The sequence below is a fragment of the Dendrobates tinctorius genome, unplaced genomic scaffold (assembly GCF_039654945.1).
Source record: "Dendrobates tinctorius isolate UK_male_01 unplaced genomic scaffold, ASM3965494v1 ptg000296l, whole genome shotgun sequence".
Lineage (NCBI taxonomy): Eukaryota > Metazoa > Chordata > Amphibia > Anura > Dendrobatidae > Dendrobates > Dendrobates tinctorius.
The window spans coordinates 6,057,724-6,074,121 of NW_027361963.1; the positions used below are offsets into that span (position 1 = coordinate 6,057,724).

The following is a 16,398-nucleotide window of genomic DNA, read 5'->3' on the forward strand; positions in this document are numbered from 1 at the left end:
TTGACAATCAATTTCACATGCTGTTGTGCAAATGGAATAGACAACAGATGGAAATTATTAGCAATTATCAAGACACCCTCAATAAAGGAATGGTTCTGCAGGTGGGGACCACAAACCACATCTCAATACCAATGCTTTCTGGCTGATGTTTTGGTTACTTTTGAATGTTGGTTGTGCTTTCACACTCGTGGTAGCATGAGACGGACTCTACAACCCACACAAGTGGCTCAGGTAGTGCAGCTCATCCAGGAAGGCACATCAATACGAGCTCTGGCAAGGTTTGCTGTGTCTGTCAGCGTGGTGTCCAGAGGCTGGAGGCGCTACCAGGAGACAGGCCAGTACACCAGGAGATGTGGAGGGGGCAGGAGGGCAATAACCCAGAAGTACGACTGCTAGCTAAGCCTTTGTGCAAGGAGGAAAAAAGGGAGCACTGCCAGAGCCCTGCAAAATGACCTCCAGCAGGCCACAAATGTGCATGTGTCTGCACAAACGGTTAGAAACCGACTCCATGAGGATGGTCTGAGGGCCCGACGTCCACAGATGGGGTTGTGCTCACAGCCCAACACCATGCAGGACACTTGACATTTGCCACAGAACACCAGGATTGGCAAATTCGCCACTGGCGCCCTGTGCTCTTCACAGATGAAAGCAGGCTCACACTGAGCACATGTGACAGACGTGACAGAGTCTGGAGACGCCGTGGAGAGCGATCTGCTGCTTGCAACATCCTTCAGCATGACCGATTTGGCAGTGGGTCAGTAATGGTGTGGGGTGGCATTTCTTTGGAGGGCCGCACAGCCCTCCATGTGCTTGTCAGACGTAGCCTGACTGCCATTAAGTACCGAGATGAGATCCTCAGACCCCTTGTGACACCATATGCTGGTGCGGTTGGCCCTGGGTTCCTCCTAATGCAGGACAATGCCAGACCTTATGTGGCTGGAGTGTGTCAGCAGTTCATGCATGATGAAGGCATTGAAGCTATGTACTGGCCCGCCCATTCCCCAAACCTGAATCCGATTGAGCACATCTGGGACATCATGTCTCGCTCCATCCACCGTCATGTTGCACCACAGACTGTCCAGGAGTTGGGGGATGCTTTAGTCCAGGTCTGGGAGGAGATCCCTCAGGAGACCATCCGCCACCTCATCAGGAGCATGCCCAGGCATTGTAGGGAAGTCATACAGGCAGGTGGAGGCCACACACAATACTCAGCATCATTTTAATTTTTTTAAGGACATTACATTCCAGATGGTGTTTACACACTTTCAACATTCCACTTTACTTTTGTGTGGGACTCCAAATCCAGGCCTCCATTGGTTAATAAATTTGATTTCCATTGATGATTTTTGTGTCATTTTGTTGTCAGCACATTCAACTTTGTACAGAACAAAGTATTCAATGAGACTATGTCATTCATTCAGATCTAGGATGTGTTGAGTGTTCCCTTTATTTTTTTAGCAGTGTATTTAGAACCCTTCTTTCTCAAATTATTAGTCACCCCCTGCCATATGGTAAAAATGGAAGATGAAAAACATTCTTCCTCCGGTAATCCAGAAGGGTGAATACCATTGGGACTTACTGGTTGATTCCTGACGATTATTTACCAGCCAATGGTAAGTACTGTAGGTAACTCAGCTCTCCTGATTCTCAGACACAAAACATCTGAGATATGTCTCTAATTTCTGATTAACCCATTCAGTCGGCCCGTTAGACTGCGGGTGAAAAGACAAATGGAAGAAAGAAGAAAAAGACAAATGGATCCCCAGAAGGGTACAAAACGCCCTCCAAAATTTGGAGATAAACTGCACCCCCGATCAGAAACAATATCGGTAGTAATCCCATGCAATCTAATTTCCCTAACACAAATTTGCGTCAGAGATTTGGAGTTAGGCAAAGCTGGTAAAGCAATAAAATTAGACATTTTACTGAATCTGTCCATCACCACGAGGATTACAGTGCTCCCTGTGGACACGGGTAGGTCAGTAATAAAATCGACAGACAAATGAGTCCAAGGTCCACTGTTGCCACAAGTATTACCCGCATGGACATGGATATCTCTTTTAATGTTTTTTCCAGTACCGGAAATATCAGGATGTGTGAAACCGGCCTAAGTGTCTCATGCCTGTCGGTATATACACACCTTTTCTGAACGGCCACAGCGGCTGGAACACCATTAAGCAAGAAGCATTACTAACCAAACAACACCATGGGACCACAACAAACCAGCCAAGACAGGGCCGAACACCAAAATTCTTTGCTCAAGATACATAGGTTATGACCTTGTGAAGAGCTGTAGCCTAAAGAACAGATCATAGAATCATAGAATCGTAGAGTTGGAAGGGACCTCCTGGGCCATCTGGTCCAACCCCCTGCTCAAAGCAGGATTCGCTAAATCATCCCAGTCAGATGCTAATTTACTGGCGGTCATACATCGCCTACAAATACATATTTTCACTGAAGTTGCTTAGATGGAGCCTGATATTACAGGAATATGATTTTATAATTAAACATAGGAAAGGAATTGATCACAGCAACGCTGATGGCTTATCTCGCCAAGGCGGGGAGGAACCAGATACGCGCTCGGGAGCTGACCTGTAAGTCAACCCCCATGCACGTTCATATGGAGGGAAGTGTAGTGAAAATATGCATTTATAGGCGATGTATGACCGGCAGTAAATTAGCATCTGTTCTTAGGCTGCAGCTCTTCACAAAGGTCATAACCTATGTATGAGCAAAGGTAGCTAAAATTTTTCCACATTCTGAACATGTATACAGAGTCTATTTTGTATGAATTCTCTGATGTCTGAGACAACTTGATTTATACGTGAAGGATTTCCCACATTCCGAACATGAATACGGCTTCTCTCCTGTGTGAATTCTCTGATGTGTAATAAGACTCCCTTTATCTGTGAATGACTTCTCACATTCTGAACATGAGAATGGCTTCTCTCCTGTGTGAATTCTCTGATGTTTAATAAGATGCCCATTTTCTTTGAAGCCCTTCCCACATTCCGAACATGAAAATGGCTTTTCTCCTGTGTGAATCCTCTGATGTCTAACAAATTTTGATTTATCTGTTGAGCATTTCCCACACTCTGAACATGAATATGGATACGGCTGCTCTCCTGTATGAATTCTCTTATGTTTAATAAAATTCCCTTTATCTGTGAAGGCCTTCCCACATTCTGAACATGAAAATGGCTTCTCTCCTGTGTGAATTCTCTCATGAATAACAAAGTGTGATTTCTTTGTAAAGCATTTCCCACATTCTGAACAGCAGTATCTCTTTTTTCCTTTGTGCTTTCTTTGTGTTAAAAAATCTGACTTTTTAGTAAGTTGCTTTTCACCCTGAAATCTTGTATTCACTTTGTCTCCTGGAATTGTGGTAACAATGTGAGATTGCTCAGGAGAGGGTTCCTCATGATTAGGAGGAGTATAAGAAAGTGAAGTGCTGTGAAGTCCAGGAGGTCCATGAAGGGTATTGAGGGTTTCTCCATTAGACTGCTTCCTGATATCTTCTTTTTTACAATTTAGTGATAAACCATTATTCTCACAAGGATTTCCTATAAGGATGAAAAATAGATTGGGTGTGATCTTTTTTTGCAAAACAAAAAAGATTTCTATAATTATTTTATGGAGCTCAAAATGAAGACCCTGATCAGTGAAAGTACCGGTAATAAGGAAGACAACTACATGCCATAACATTAACACAATGACAGGTAAAGTGAATAACACAAGACAGCAAATAAAGAGTTCTTAAAGGGAGTGAAAATTGCAAACTGTCATTGTAGTGACCAGTACTTTGTAGTACCCAGTACGGTGTAGTGCCCAGCTTTTTCTACTGGAGACTCACACGTAAATTAGGTGGGTTCTCATCGCTACAGAAATTGCAAACATGTGGATGCTAAATGTGGTTTAGACACATTGTGGAGGCTCAGAAGGAAGGGAGGCACTTGGATTTGGAAGCAAAGAGTTGCTAAATTTCATTTGGGGGACAAGGGGCATTAGCACTTTTACAGAGACTTAATGCTACCAGTAACATGGAAGCCCTCTATATTTCTGTTAACAGATGACAGACCTGAGTTGGGACTTGCTTTTTTGTGGATTTAGCTGAAGCTTTCATTGGGAACATTTAACATAACATTTGGAATCACATTTATCCTGCACTCTATGTTGAGCACTAACCACGGGGTTTCCATCTTAATATCAAAGTGACGTGATTTGGATGAAACCTGTGAGTAATACACTCACAATAATGAGGCAGCAGAGTTACTATGGACTTAATTTGGCCTTATTTCAGCGCGGTCTTTCCTTTCAGAAGTGCAAAAATCTGTGAGGGTTTTGTAATGCCGTTCCACGTGTGGTAAAATTAACGAGGCAGCTTTATTCTTCGGGTCAGTTTGATTACAGCGCTACCACATTTATGGAGCAAAGCGCGATCAAAAAGACAAAAGTAAATAAAAATCGTCATCTTGTCCCACAAAAAACAAGCCGCCATACAGCTCCATCAGCAAAAAAATAAAAGTCATAGTTCTCAAAATAAAGTGAAGCAAAAATAGATATGGGATCCGTGGATATAATGGACAAGAGGGGATTAAATTTCTCTGGTGCGTTTTGGGGGGCCATGGTGGTCGAGCTCCTCCGAGGCACTGCCCTTGATGTCCTTGGAAGTGGCAGGCCTCCTAACCCGAGCTTTAAATCATAGGAGCTTTCAGCCTTCGACTTATATTTTACAGGTTAATAATTAATACCATTTATTTAATTCATACCTTGACATGTCGCCAGACAGTACTAAAGTTGTCGCACCTGACATGATATTTTGTTATTTTACAGTAGTTGTTTCTTAACTGCTAATTTGCCACTGTAAATTGATTGCTTTACTGAACCCACAGGTTTAATATCTATCCAATGAATCTTTTGTGATTCACTGAACTGTGAGTTTTGTTATACTATATTATTTCTAAAATTTGTAAAGAACAAAAAACAGTGAAGCAAAAATAATTATTTTGTCTACAAAATTGTTTTCATTGTGTAAAAGTGCCAAAACATAAAAAAAACTATATAAATGTGGTAACGCTGTAATCGTACTGACCTGAAGAAAAAAGCTGCATTATCAATTTTATCACACGGTGAACAGCATAAGAAAAAAAAAATCCTGAAATGCTGGTTTTTGTTTATTCTGCCTCCCAAAACTCGGACTAGAAAGCGATCGAAAACTGTTATATGCGCCTGAAAACGTTACCAATAAAAATGTCAACTTGTCCCACAAAAAACAAGCCCTCACATGACTCTTTCGGCAGAAATACACAAAAAAAAAATTACAAAAAAAGCGTCTTTAGTGTGTGACAGCAGCCAAACATAAAAAAATATATAATTATGGTATCGCTTTAATCGCACCGCCCCGAAGAATAAAGTTGTTTAATCACTTAAAGCACACGAGGAACAGAGTAAAAAATAAAACCAATTCTTCATCTGCTGTTGATTTATTAATTCTGCCTCCCAGAGTTCACAGTAAAGGTACTGTCACACTTAGCGATGCACCAGCGATCCCGACCAGCGATATGACGCGGTCAGGATCGCTGGTGCATCGCTAAGTGGTCGCTAGTGAGCTGCCACACAGGCAGATCTCACCAGCGACATCGCAGGGGTCGGGGGTTGCTACTTACCTGTCACACTAGGCAATCCTGCGTCCTCCCGCTCGGCTCCACGCTTGTCTCTCCACAGGAAGCGCCGCAGGAAGCTGACGACGAGAAACGGTCCTGGACGTTCTCGCGCGATCAGCGATAACCAGCGGGGGAGCGGGTCGTAGGTAAGTATCACACACAGCGATGTCGCTAGCAATATCGCTATAACGTCACAAGTTATAGCGATATTGCTAGCGATATCGCTAAGTGTGACAGTACCTTAAGGCTCGACTCACATTTATCCTGCGCTCTATGCTGAGCGCTTACACCGGAGTTTCCGTGTAAATCTCTGAAATACGGAATTCAGACGGAATTCCGGCAGAGGATTCCCTATAATAAAGGCAGATTGAGTCACTGTGGAAGCTGTCTGACCTGTGATCCGCTGGTGTCCGACTTTTTAGGTGTGCATAATAGCACAATCGTCCACAGTTTTGTACACGCCTGAAGAGAATGACAGCGCTGAACAGAGGCCTCATTATGGTGAATGGATCCCTCGGAGTTTCATCTGAATCACGTCACTTGGAGATTTAGATGGAAACACCGATGTAAGTGCTTAGCGTAGAGCGCAGGATAAATGTTATATCAAATGTTCCCAATAAAAGCTTCAACTAAATCCTCATTTTTATTATTATACATTTTTATAGTGCCATTTATTCCAAATATAGACAGGGGCAAATATAGACAAGTACGATAAACATGAGCAAAACAGGCACACACAAGTACAGAAGGAGAGAGGACCCTGCGCGCGAGGGCTCACAGTCTACAGGGGATGGTGTTATGTTTGCGGATTGCACTAAATATAAAATTTAAGAAAGTGCAATTGCAACCCAGGGTCCACCGTGCAGAGATGGTAAACTGCTGCTCGGTAATGGCGGAGTACTAAGTTACTAACTGAACACCGGCGGGTTAACCACTGACCCGGTGTGTGTAGGAGTGAACTCACAGAACCACTGGAACAAATGCCAGAGCCTGTTTATCTTCACAGGACACAGCAGGGGAGCGCTACTGTAGAGACACAGGACTCTGCCCCAAGGACACAGGGTTAGAGTCCCTCTGGCCCCACAAGTGTTCAGCACCACGACTGCGATGCCTGGACAGACGCTTATAGAATGCTGTGCCCTGTTAACAGTCACAGGGTGCAGCTGATAGTTGCTTACTGCACAAAGTGCGTACAGCACAGCTCAGGCAGACACCACTAACCAGCCTAAGATTAGGACTGGAAAACGCGTAAGACGAGCACGGCGCAGCTCTAACGGATGCTGCTGTACATGCGGTAGCATAGTGCCTTAGGTAGAGTGGCACACTATGGCGCTAGCATGTGTGAGGAGCTGGGAGCACTGTAGCGCTAGGCAGTGCCACAACTCGGCGCTGACTCTAAAACCCTATCTAATGCACAACCAAGGGAGGGAGCCATAATGAGTCAGTCACCTGTCACAAGCATCCATCATCACACACACACTTAGCCATATTAGTCTATATCAGTGCATGGTCGAGCGGCCATGCGAGCCTTTTATAGAAGCGTCCTTCCGGGACCTTCCTGAAGGTCCAATCCAAACTGCTTGAGGACCTGAGCATGTGACCTCCGACCTCCAATGAGAGGTCGTCCCAAGGGCATGCTCAGTGGGCTGCAAAAAGGACTTCGCCTCTGGAGCTGCTCGCTGCTGACTAGTGCGGATTGCTAAGGCTGAACCAGAGGTGGCAGCAGCAACCAACCTGACAGCACTAGCCTGAGCAAGACATCAGGATTGATGCCTTTGTTGAGCAGCCTTCTCTGCGGTCGGGACTGAATGGGAGACCACAGAAAGCGAGGCTGGGGATTCCTCCTGTGCAGAGGCCGGAACCAGACGCCTAACAGATGGGTGAGGATACACTAGGTAGGAGAGGGTGGAGTTGGTCGTGCGGTGGTTCAGCAGACTGAGGATCACTGCAGGTTGTAGGCTAGTCGGAAGAGGTGGGTCTTTAGTTCCCTTTTGAAGGTTTCCATGGTAGGCGAGAGTCTGATGTGTTGGGGTAGAGAGTTTCAGAGTATAGGGGAAGCATGGGAGAAGTCTTGTATGCGGTTGTGGGAAGAAGAGATAAGAGGAGAGTAGAGCAGGAGATCTTGAGAGGATCAAAGGTGGCGTGTAGGTAAGTACCGAGAGACCATGTCACAGATGTATGGAGGAGACAGGTTGTGGATGGCTTTGTATGTCATAGTTAGGGTTTTGAACTGGAGCCTCTGGACAATAGAAAGCCAGTGAAGGGCTTGGCAGAGGAGAGGATAAGGAATAACTGGGAGACAGGTGGATTAGTCGGGTAGCAGAGTGTAGGATGGATTGGAGTGGTGCAAGAGTGCTAGAGAGAAGGCCAGAGAGTAGGAAGATGCAATAGTCGAAGCTGGAGATGATGAGGGCGTGCACTAGCATTTTTGCTGTTTCTTGGTCAAGGAATGCAAGGATCCGGAGAATATTTTTGAGTTGGAGTCAGCAGGAGAAGGCAAGGACTTGGATATGTGGCTTGAAAGAGGGCAGAGTCGAGGATCACCTTGAGGCACCGAGCATGCAGGACTGGGGAAAGTGAGCAGCCATTGACATTGATGGATAGGTCTGGTGGAGGGGTAGAGTGAGGTGGAGAAAAGATGAATTCTGTTTTGACCATGTTCAGTTTTAGAAAGAGAGCAGAAAAGAAAGCTGAAATAGACAGACATTGAGGGATTTTGGTCAGTAGCGAGGTGACGTCAGGTCGAGATAGGTAGATCTGCGTGTCATCGGCGTAGAGTTGATACTGCAAACCGTGAGATTCTATGAGCTGTCCCAGGCCGAAGGTGTAGATGGAGAAGAGTAATGGTCCTAAAACTGAGCCTTGGGGAACACCGACAGACAGGGAGCGAGGTGAGGAAGTGGTGTGGAAGAGGGAGACACTGAATGTCTGGTCTGTTAGGTATGATGAGATCCAGGATAGGGCCAAGTCTGTGATGCCAAGAGATGAGAGAATCTGTAACAGGAGGGAATGGTCCACAGTGTCGAAGGCAGAAGACAGGACCAGGAGGAAGAGGACAGAGTAGTGTCGCTTGCGCTAGCGGATAGTAGGTCATTGGTGACTTTAGATAGGGCAGTTTCAGTTGAGTGATGCGGTCAGAAGCCAGATTGTAACCAGTCAAAGAAGGAGCAGGAGGAGAAGTGGGAGGACAATTCAAGTTGGACATGCTGTTCCAGTAGTTTGAGGCATAAGGGAGAAGTGACAGCAGGAGATAGCTAGAGACAGAGAATGGGTCAAGGGAGGGCTTTTTGAGGATGAGTGTGATTGAAGCATGTTTGAAGGATGAGGGGAAGACACCATTTGTAAGTGAGAGGTTGAAGAGATGTGTTAGGTTAGGGATGAGGTTGGACAGGAGCGGGTCAAGGGTGCAAGTGGTGAGATGTGATCTTGACAGAATGGTGTAGAGCTGATCTTCTGTCATGGTGGAGAAGCTGGTTTTGGAAGAACAGGGCTGAGCAGTCAAGAAGAGGAGCATTGGGGGCTGTGGGCCAAAGCTTTCTCTGATCGTGTCGATCTTCTGCTTAAAGAAAGAGGCAAAGTCTTCAGCAGAAATGAGAGGAGGCATGAGGTGTTGGGGGGACGGAGTAGAGAATTGAAAGTTTTGAAAAGCTGTTTAGGGTTGTGAGACAGGGAGGAAATGAGAGATGAGAACCAAGTTTGTTTTGTGGCAATGAGTGTGGAGTTGAAGCTGGTTAGGGACTGCTTGTATGCCATAAAGTGCTCGGCAGAACAGGATCTCTTCCATCTCCGCTCAGTGACCCTGGAAGCTCTTCTCAATTCTTTGATCAGGCTGGTCAGCCAGGGTTGCATGTTGATTGTACGTGTTTTGCTGAGCATGAGGTGGGCGGGTGAATCGACTGCTGCTTGATCCACAAAAAAAACAAGTCCACACTGAGCTTACAAGTTGCTGGTAGTACAAGAACTCTGAAAAAGCTCTAAGGCTCCTGTCACCCCACTACCAAAATAAATCCAGCTAATTCTGCCATCTCATTTCAATGCACTGGCATCTATTTAAATATTTGCTTTCTCTTTTATGCATTTATATTTGTTCCTCAGCTTTGGTTTCAGTATTTCTTGCATATACATCTTGTACTTTTTGTGCTCATTATCTTTGATGTGTCATTTTTTGTAGTGCCCTCACTTTTATAATTATTGTGAATTTTATATTCATGGTTTTAACTATATCCCAATAAAGATTATTACTTTTAAGCATTGCTTCTTTTTTCTTTTTGGATGATCCATTGTTGCTTCTTTCTGGAAAACACCCATGGAGTCAAAATCATCATTACACCTGTAGATACATCAATAGATGGATGTAATTTCCAAAATTCGGTCACTTTTAACCCTTCTTACTTCCTAACAAAAAAAAATTATGTTTTAAAAATGATCGACACCCCCATGAACTTACACTGACGAGCAAAAGGGTAACAGTGTTTTGAACTTTTGACTTTCAGGCTCCATTTCTCACCATCCACTACTGCTTTGATCGTGAGACCACCATCATTTCACAGACAATCATCTCAGCTATCTATTTATATAATTGCCTCGTAATGTTTTCATTTCCTGTTCTGTCCAGATGTCACCGGATCCCAGAATAACAAGCAGAGGAAGTTCACTGACCGCCATATTGGAACACCCAAGTGATGGGTGTCTCAATATGGAAACTGCTGCTGGTGCCAACCTATTGCGCGGTACAACCAGCGGAACACCGTCGCACCACACACACTCACTCTCTCACACACTCACGCAGCCTCTTGTGCGGTACCACCAGATGAACACCATCACACTGCGCATGTGCGAATTCCGCGCAGGCGCAGTGAATCATTCGGCTGATCCCAGCGGCAAATGCGCAACGTGTCTACAGGCAGAGGAAGCCGGTCACATTAAAGGGGTTTTCCCACGAACGAAAGTTCATTTTATAAAGTGTCTGTGTCTGACCGTGTACGGAGCATACCACATCTCCTGGGCAGGGGAGGAAGCAAAAGACAATACTGACATTACAGCAGGAGATCACAGAGGACTCATTTTATGAGGTAAAATATTTCACTAAGTGTTTTTAAACAATATTTTACCTCACAAAGTGTATTTTCACTCTTGTGTGGCCCGATGTCCCTGCAGGGCCAACACCTGCGTCACTTATGTCATTACCTGCGTCACTTATGTCATTCTGATCAGACCCCATGAAGAAGAGCGGACCCCCTGAAATTATTTGCCGTTGAGCCCTTGAGACTAGGACGCCCCGTCAGGAGCATTCTGACGTTATCTCATAAGGCTCTTTAACCCCCTCCCTGATATCTAGTGTTCATGCATGGAGGATGCAGGTGCAAGTATATAAAGTGAGGTCAGATTGCCGCCATTCAACCATTTCACTGACGCTGACAGTACCAGTGAGGGGATCCCATTTTCCTGCCAATCAGTCATTTGATCGTAGGGTTCTAACAGTGGGCTGCCATGACTGACGGCGGGGGGACGAAGACTAATTTCTCTCCAATGAGGTTTTCCTATGAAGCCCGGTATTTATAGGATCGAAGGTTCAAGACTGATGAAGATGAGACGACAACTCAGAAGAAAATAATCAGGGAAATGAAAGCTGTTGTCAGACGGAGAAAATGTAGAGAAAACCAGAGCAAGTCTGGAGAAAACTCATCTATTATAGGAGGACGCCGGAGAGACGTCATCACATCCACCGGAGCCAACAAGGAGCCGCGCTGCTCACCTCGTGGTGTAAGAGGCCGGAGCTCCTCCATCATCACGGCCTGGTACCGATCCTGGTGTCCTTCTAGATACTCCCACTCCTCCATGGAGAGATAGACAGCGACGTCCTGACACCTTATAGGAACCTGACAACAAAGACACCGTCATCACCCAGAATCCTCCAGCGCTGTATAATGTCCCAGCAGTCACCTCTCCGCTCATCACCCAGAATCCTCCAGTGCCGTCCTGTATAATGTCTCAGCAGTCACCTCTCCGCTCATCACCCAGAATCCTCCAGTGCCGTCCTGTATAATGTCCCAGCAGTCACCTCTCCGCTCATCACCCAGAATCCTCCAGTGCCGTCCTGTATAATGTCTCAGCAGTCACCTCTCCGCTCATCACTCAGAATCCTCCAGTGCCGTACTGTATAATGTCCCAGCAGTCACCTCTCCGCTCATCACCCAGAATCCTCCAGTGCCGTCCTGTATAATGTCCCAGGAGTCACCTCTCCGCTCATCACCCAGAATCCTCCAGTGCCATCCTGTATAATGTCCCAGCAGTCACCTCTCCGCTCATCACCCAGAATCCTCCAGTGCAGTCCTGTATAATGTCCCAGCAGTCACCTCTCCGCTCATCACCCAGAATCCTCCAGTGCCGTCCTGTATAATGTCCCAGCAGTCACCTCACCGCTCATCACCCAGAATCCTCCAGTGCCGTCCTGTATAATGCCCCAGCAGTCACCTCTCCGCTCATCACCCAGAATCCTCCAGTGCCGTCCTGTATAATGCCCCAGCAGTCACCTCTCCGCTCATCACCCAGAATCCTCCAGTGCCGTCCTGTATAATGTCCCAGCAGTCACCTCTCCGCTCATCACCCACAATCCTCCAGTGCCGTCCTGTATAATGTCCCAGCAGTCACCTCTCCGGTCATCAACCAGAATCCTCCAGTGCCGTCCTGTATAATGTCCCAGCAGTCACCTCTCCGCCCTTCACCCAGAATCCTCCAGTGCCCTCCTGTATAATGTCCCAGCAGTCTCCTCTCCGGTCATCACCCAGAATCCTCCAGTGCCCTCCTGTATAATGTCCCAGCAGTCACCTCTCCGCTCATCACCCAGAATCCTCCAGTGCCGTCCTGTATAATGCCCCAGCAGTCACCTCTCCGCTCATCACCCAGAATCCTCCAGTGCCGTCCTGTATAATGTCCCAGCAGTCACCTCTCCGCTCATCACCCAGAATCCTCCAGTGCCGTCCTGTATAATGTCCCAGCAGTCACCTCTCCTCTCATCACCCAGAATCCTACAGTGCCGTCCTGTATAATGCCCCAGCAGTCACCTCTCCGCTCATCACCCAGAATCCTCCAGTGCCGTCCTGTATAATGTCCCAGCAGTCACCTCTCCGCTCATCACCCAGAATCCTCCAGTGCCGTCCTGTATAATGTCCCAGCAGTCACCTCTCCGCTCATCATCCAGAATCCTACAGTGCCGTCCTGTATAATGTCCCAGCAGTCACCTCTCCGGTCATCAACCAGAATCCTCCAGTGCCGTCCTGTATAATGTCCCAGCAGTCACCTCTCCGCCCTTCACCCAGAATCCTCCAGTGCCCTCCTGTATAATGTCCCAGCAGTCTCCTCTCCGGTCATCACCCAGAATCCTCCAGTGCCCTCCTGTATAATGTCCCAGCAGTCACCTCTCCGCTCATCACCCAGAATCCTCCAGTGCCGTCCTGTATAATGTCCCAGCAGTCACCTCTCCGCTCATCACCCAGAATCCTCCAGTGCCGTCCTGTATAATGTCCCAGCAGTCTCCTCTCCGGTCATCACCCAGAATCCTCCAGTGCTCTCCTGTATAATGTCCCAGCAATCACCTCTCCGCTCATCACCCAGAATCCTCCAGTGCTCTCCTGTATAATGTCCCAGCTGTCACCTCTCCGCTCATCACCCAGAATCCTCCAGTGCCGTCCTGTATAATGTCCCAGCAGTCACCTCTCCGCTCATCACCCAGAATCCTCCAGTGCTCTCCTGTATAATGTCCCAGCAGTCACCTCTCCACTCATCACCCAGAATCCTCCAGTCCTGTATAATGTCCCAGCAGTCACCTCTCCGCTCAGCAGCTCGATCATCTTGTTGCTGAGCTCCAGGATCTTCTTGTTCCTCTCATGTATCGGGGAGTGCGGGGGAGGCTCTGTGATGGGGCCCGGGCTCCGCCCTCCTGACTCCTGGAGATGGATGATGGGAGTCACACAGTCCCCCGATGTCTTCCTCACTATTGTGTAATCCTGTGTATGGAGAGAGACACTTAGGGAGAAGAATTCCTTCCCGACTCCAGATCTGACAATCAGTAGAAATCCCGGGATCAATAACCGTCTCCAGTAATCTGGGGCCATAACCGGGAATATTATTACACTCTGGACAGACATCCCGGCCCCTCTACAGCTCTTATAGGGAATCCCCATGACAACTCCTCCGGGCAGAGAGCTCCACAGAATCCCTGCTCTTACAGTAAAGAATCCTTCTCTCCTATTCTGGATTTCCTCTTCCCGGTGTCGGACTCGTCACATCACACAATAAAGCTGATAGAAATGTAGAGGAGTTACCTCTCCGCTCAGCAGGGAGATGATCTCCAGGGCGCAGTGGAATAATCTCCTGGTGGTCTCATTCCTGTCCTCGTCCATCCTCGGGGGTCATTCAGGAGGAGGAGGGATGAGCACTGGATCAGCTGGAGGGATCTCGTCCTGCCGGCGTCTTCATGATGAAGGAGAAGATGGAAATCACAGGGGACGAGAGAACGACAATCACTAAATTCTGCCCAAATATCAACATTTATCAGGAAGAATCTGGAGGAAAAGCCACAAAACTCCACCGCGGCCTCCTCCACCGATCTGACCGCTCACTATCAGCCTCGCAGGTGGGGGACGGTCACCGTGGTAACTACACCTCCAGCGGGGGACGGTCACCGTGGTAACTCCACCTCCAGCGGGGGACGGTCACCGTGGTAACTACACCTCCAGCGGGGGACGGTCACCGTGGTAACTACACCTCCAGCGGGGGACGGTCACCGTGGTAACTACACCTCCAGCGGGGGACGGTCACCGTGGTAACTACACCTCCAGCGGGGGACGGTCACCGTGGTAACTACACCTCCAGCGGGGGACGGTCACCGTGGTAACTACACCTCCAGCGGGGGACGGTCACCGTGGTAACTACACCTCCAGCGGGGGACGGTCACCGTGGTAACTACACCTCCAGTGGGGGGGACGGTCACCGTGGTAACTACACCTCCAGCGGGGGACGGTCACCGTGGTAACTCCACCTCCAGTGGGGGCCGTGAGGTGAGGAGGAGACGCTGCACATCCCCCATACAATGCTGCCCGTCCCCAACACTGAGGAGCCGCAGTCACATGGAGCAGGAGCCTCCACAGGAACAGCTCTGATCTCCCCCCACACTCTCCTCTCACAGATTCACCACAAACCCTCCTGTCATCTCACCGGAATGGCGGGAACCGGAAATCTGCTGCTGGCTGACCCCAGAGAACACGAGCTGCGCACACCCGGGACGGAGCGGCTGCACTGAGCGCGGGAGGACCTGTGGTGACGTCACCGTCATGTGACCAGGGGGCGGGGCTCAGGAGAGGTGGTGAAGGACCTGTGGTGACGTCACTACCATGTGATCAGGGGGCGGGGCTCAGGAGAGAAGTGGTGAAGGACCTGTGGTTAGGATCTAGTCATGTGACAGTGATGACGTCACCTGTGCTCCTCCCCCTCCTCGCAGTGCAGCAGACTCTTCCTCTTGTTCTGTCTCCTGTGAGATTCCGGGGGCTCCGGTGTAGACGGCTCGGCGGTGACGGGAGGAGAATGGAGGAGATTCCGGCGGCTCCGGTGTAGACGGCTTGGCGGTGACCGGAGGAGAATGGAGGAGATTCCGGCGGCTCCGGTGTAGACGGCTCGGCGGTGACTGGAGGAGAATGGAGGAGATTCCGGCGGCTCCGGTGTAGGCGGCTCGGCGGTGACCGGAGGAGAATGGAGGAGATTCCGGCGGCTCCGGTGTAGACGGCTCGGCGGTGACGGGAGGAGAATGGAGGAGATTCCGGCGGCTCCGGTGTAGACGGCTCGGCGGTGACGGGAGGAGAATGGAGGAGATTCCGGCGGCTCCGGTGTAGACGGCTCGGCGGTGACGGGAGGAGAATGGAGGAGATTCCGGCGGCTCCGGTGTAGACGGCTCGGCGGTGACGGGAGGAGAATGGAGGAGATTCCGGCGACTCCGGTGTAGGCGCCTCGGCGGTGACGGGAGGAGAACGGAGGAGATTCCGGCGGCTCCGGTGTAGACGGCTCGGCGGTGACGGGAGGAGAATGGAGGAGATTCCGGCGGCTCCGGTGTAGACGGCTCGGCGGTGACTGGAGGAGAATGGAGGAGATTCCGGCGGCTCCGGTGTAGACGGCTCGGCGGTGACGGGAGGAGAATGGAGGAGATTCCGGCGGCTCCGGTGTAGACGGCTCGGCGGTGACGGGAGGAGAATGGAGGAGATTCCGGCAGCTCCGGTGTAGACGGCTCGGCGGTGACGGGAGGAGAATGGAGGAGATTCCGGCGACTCCGGTGTAGGCGGCTCGGCGGTGACGGGAGGAGAATGGAGGAGATTCCGGCGGCTCCGGTGTAGACGGCTCGGCGGTGACGGGAGGAGAATGGAGGAGATTCCGGTGGCTCCGGTGTAGACGGCTCGGCGGTGACGGGAGGAGAATGGAGGAGATTCCGGCGGCTCCGGTGTAGACGGCTCGGCGGTGACGGGAGGAGAATGGAGGAGATTCCGGCGACTCCGGTGTAGGCGCCTCGGCGGTGACGGGAGGAGAACGGAGGAGATTCCGGCGGCTCCGGTGTAGACGGCTCGGCGGTGACGGGAGGAGAATGGAGGAGATTCCGGCGGCTCCGGTGTAGACGGCTCGGCGGTGACGGGAGGAGAATGGAGGAGATTCCGGCGGCTCCGGTGTAGACGGCTCGGCGGTGACGGGAGGA

The 16,398-nt window shown here is 49.3% G+C and overlaps 1 protein-coding gene across 1 annotated transcript; it reads right to left on the reverse strand.

Moving 5' to 3' along the window:
- Positions 1-1,200: 1,200 nt before the first annotated feature.
- On the reverse strand, positions 1,201-14,996 carry LOC141073098 (gastrula zinc finger protein XlCGF66.1-like). Its single transcript, XM_073560436.1, has 5 exons — positions 14,880-14,996; positions 13,988-14,135; positions 13,490-13,669; positions 11,419-11,542; positions 1,201-3,563 (listed from the first exon to the last, which is right to left on the reverse strand). The coding sequence occupies exons 2-5, from the start codon at positions 14,063-14,065 to the stop codon at positions 2,779-2,781; spliced, it is 1,167 nt and encodes a 388-aa protein (XP_073416537.1). The 5' UTR covers positions 14,066-14,135; positions 14,880-14,996; the 3' UTR covers positions 1,201-2,778.
- Between the last annotated feature and the right edge of the window lie 1,402 nt (positions 14,997-16,398).

Excerpts from the sequence above, each read along its gene's own strand:
- LOC141073098 (XM_073560436.1), bottom strand. The coding sequence starts at position 14,065 with ATGGACGAGGACAGGAATGAGACCACCAGGAGATTATTCCACTGCGCC. Across the intron at positions 13,670-13,987 it reads TCTCCCTGCTGAGCGGAGAG|GATTACACAATAGTGAGGAA; the intron begins GTAACTCCTCTA and ends CTCCATACACAG. Across the intron at positions 11,543-13,489 it reads TCGAGCTGCTGAGCGGAGAG|GTTCCTATAAGGTGTCAGGA; the intron begins GTGACTGCTGGG and ends CTTTGTTGTCAG.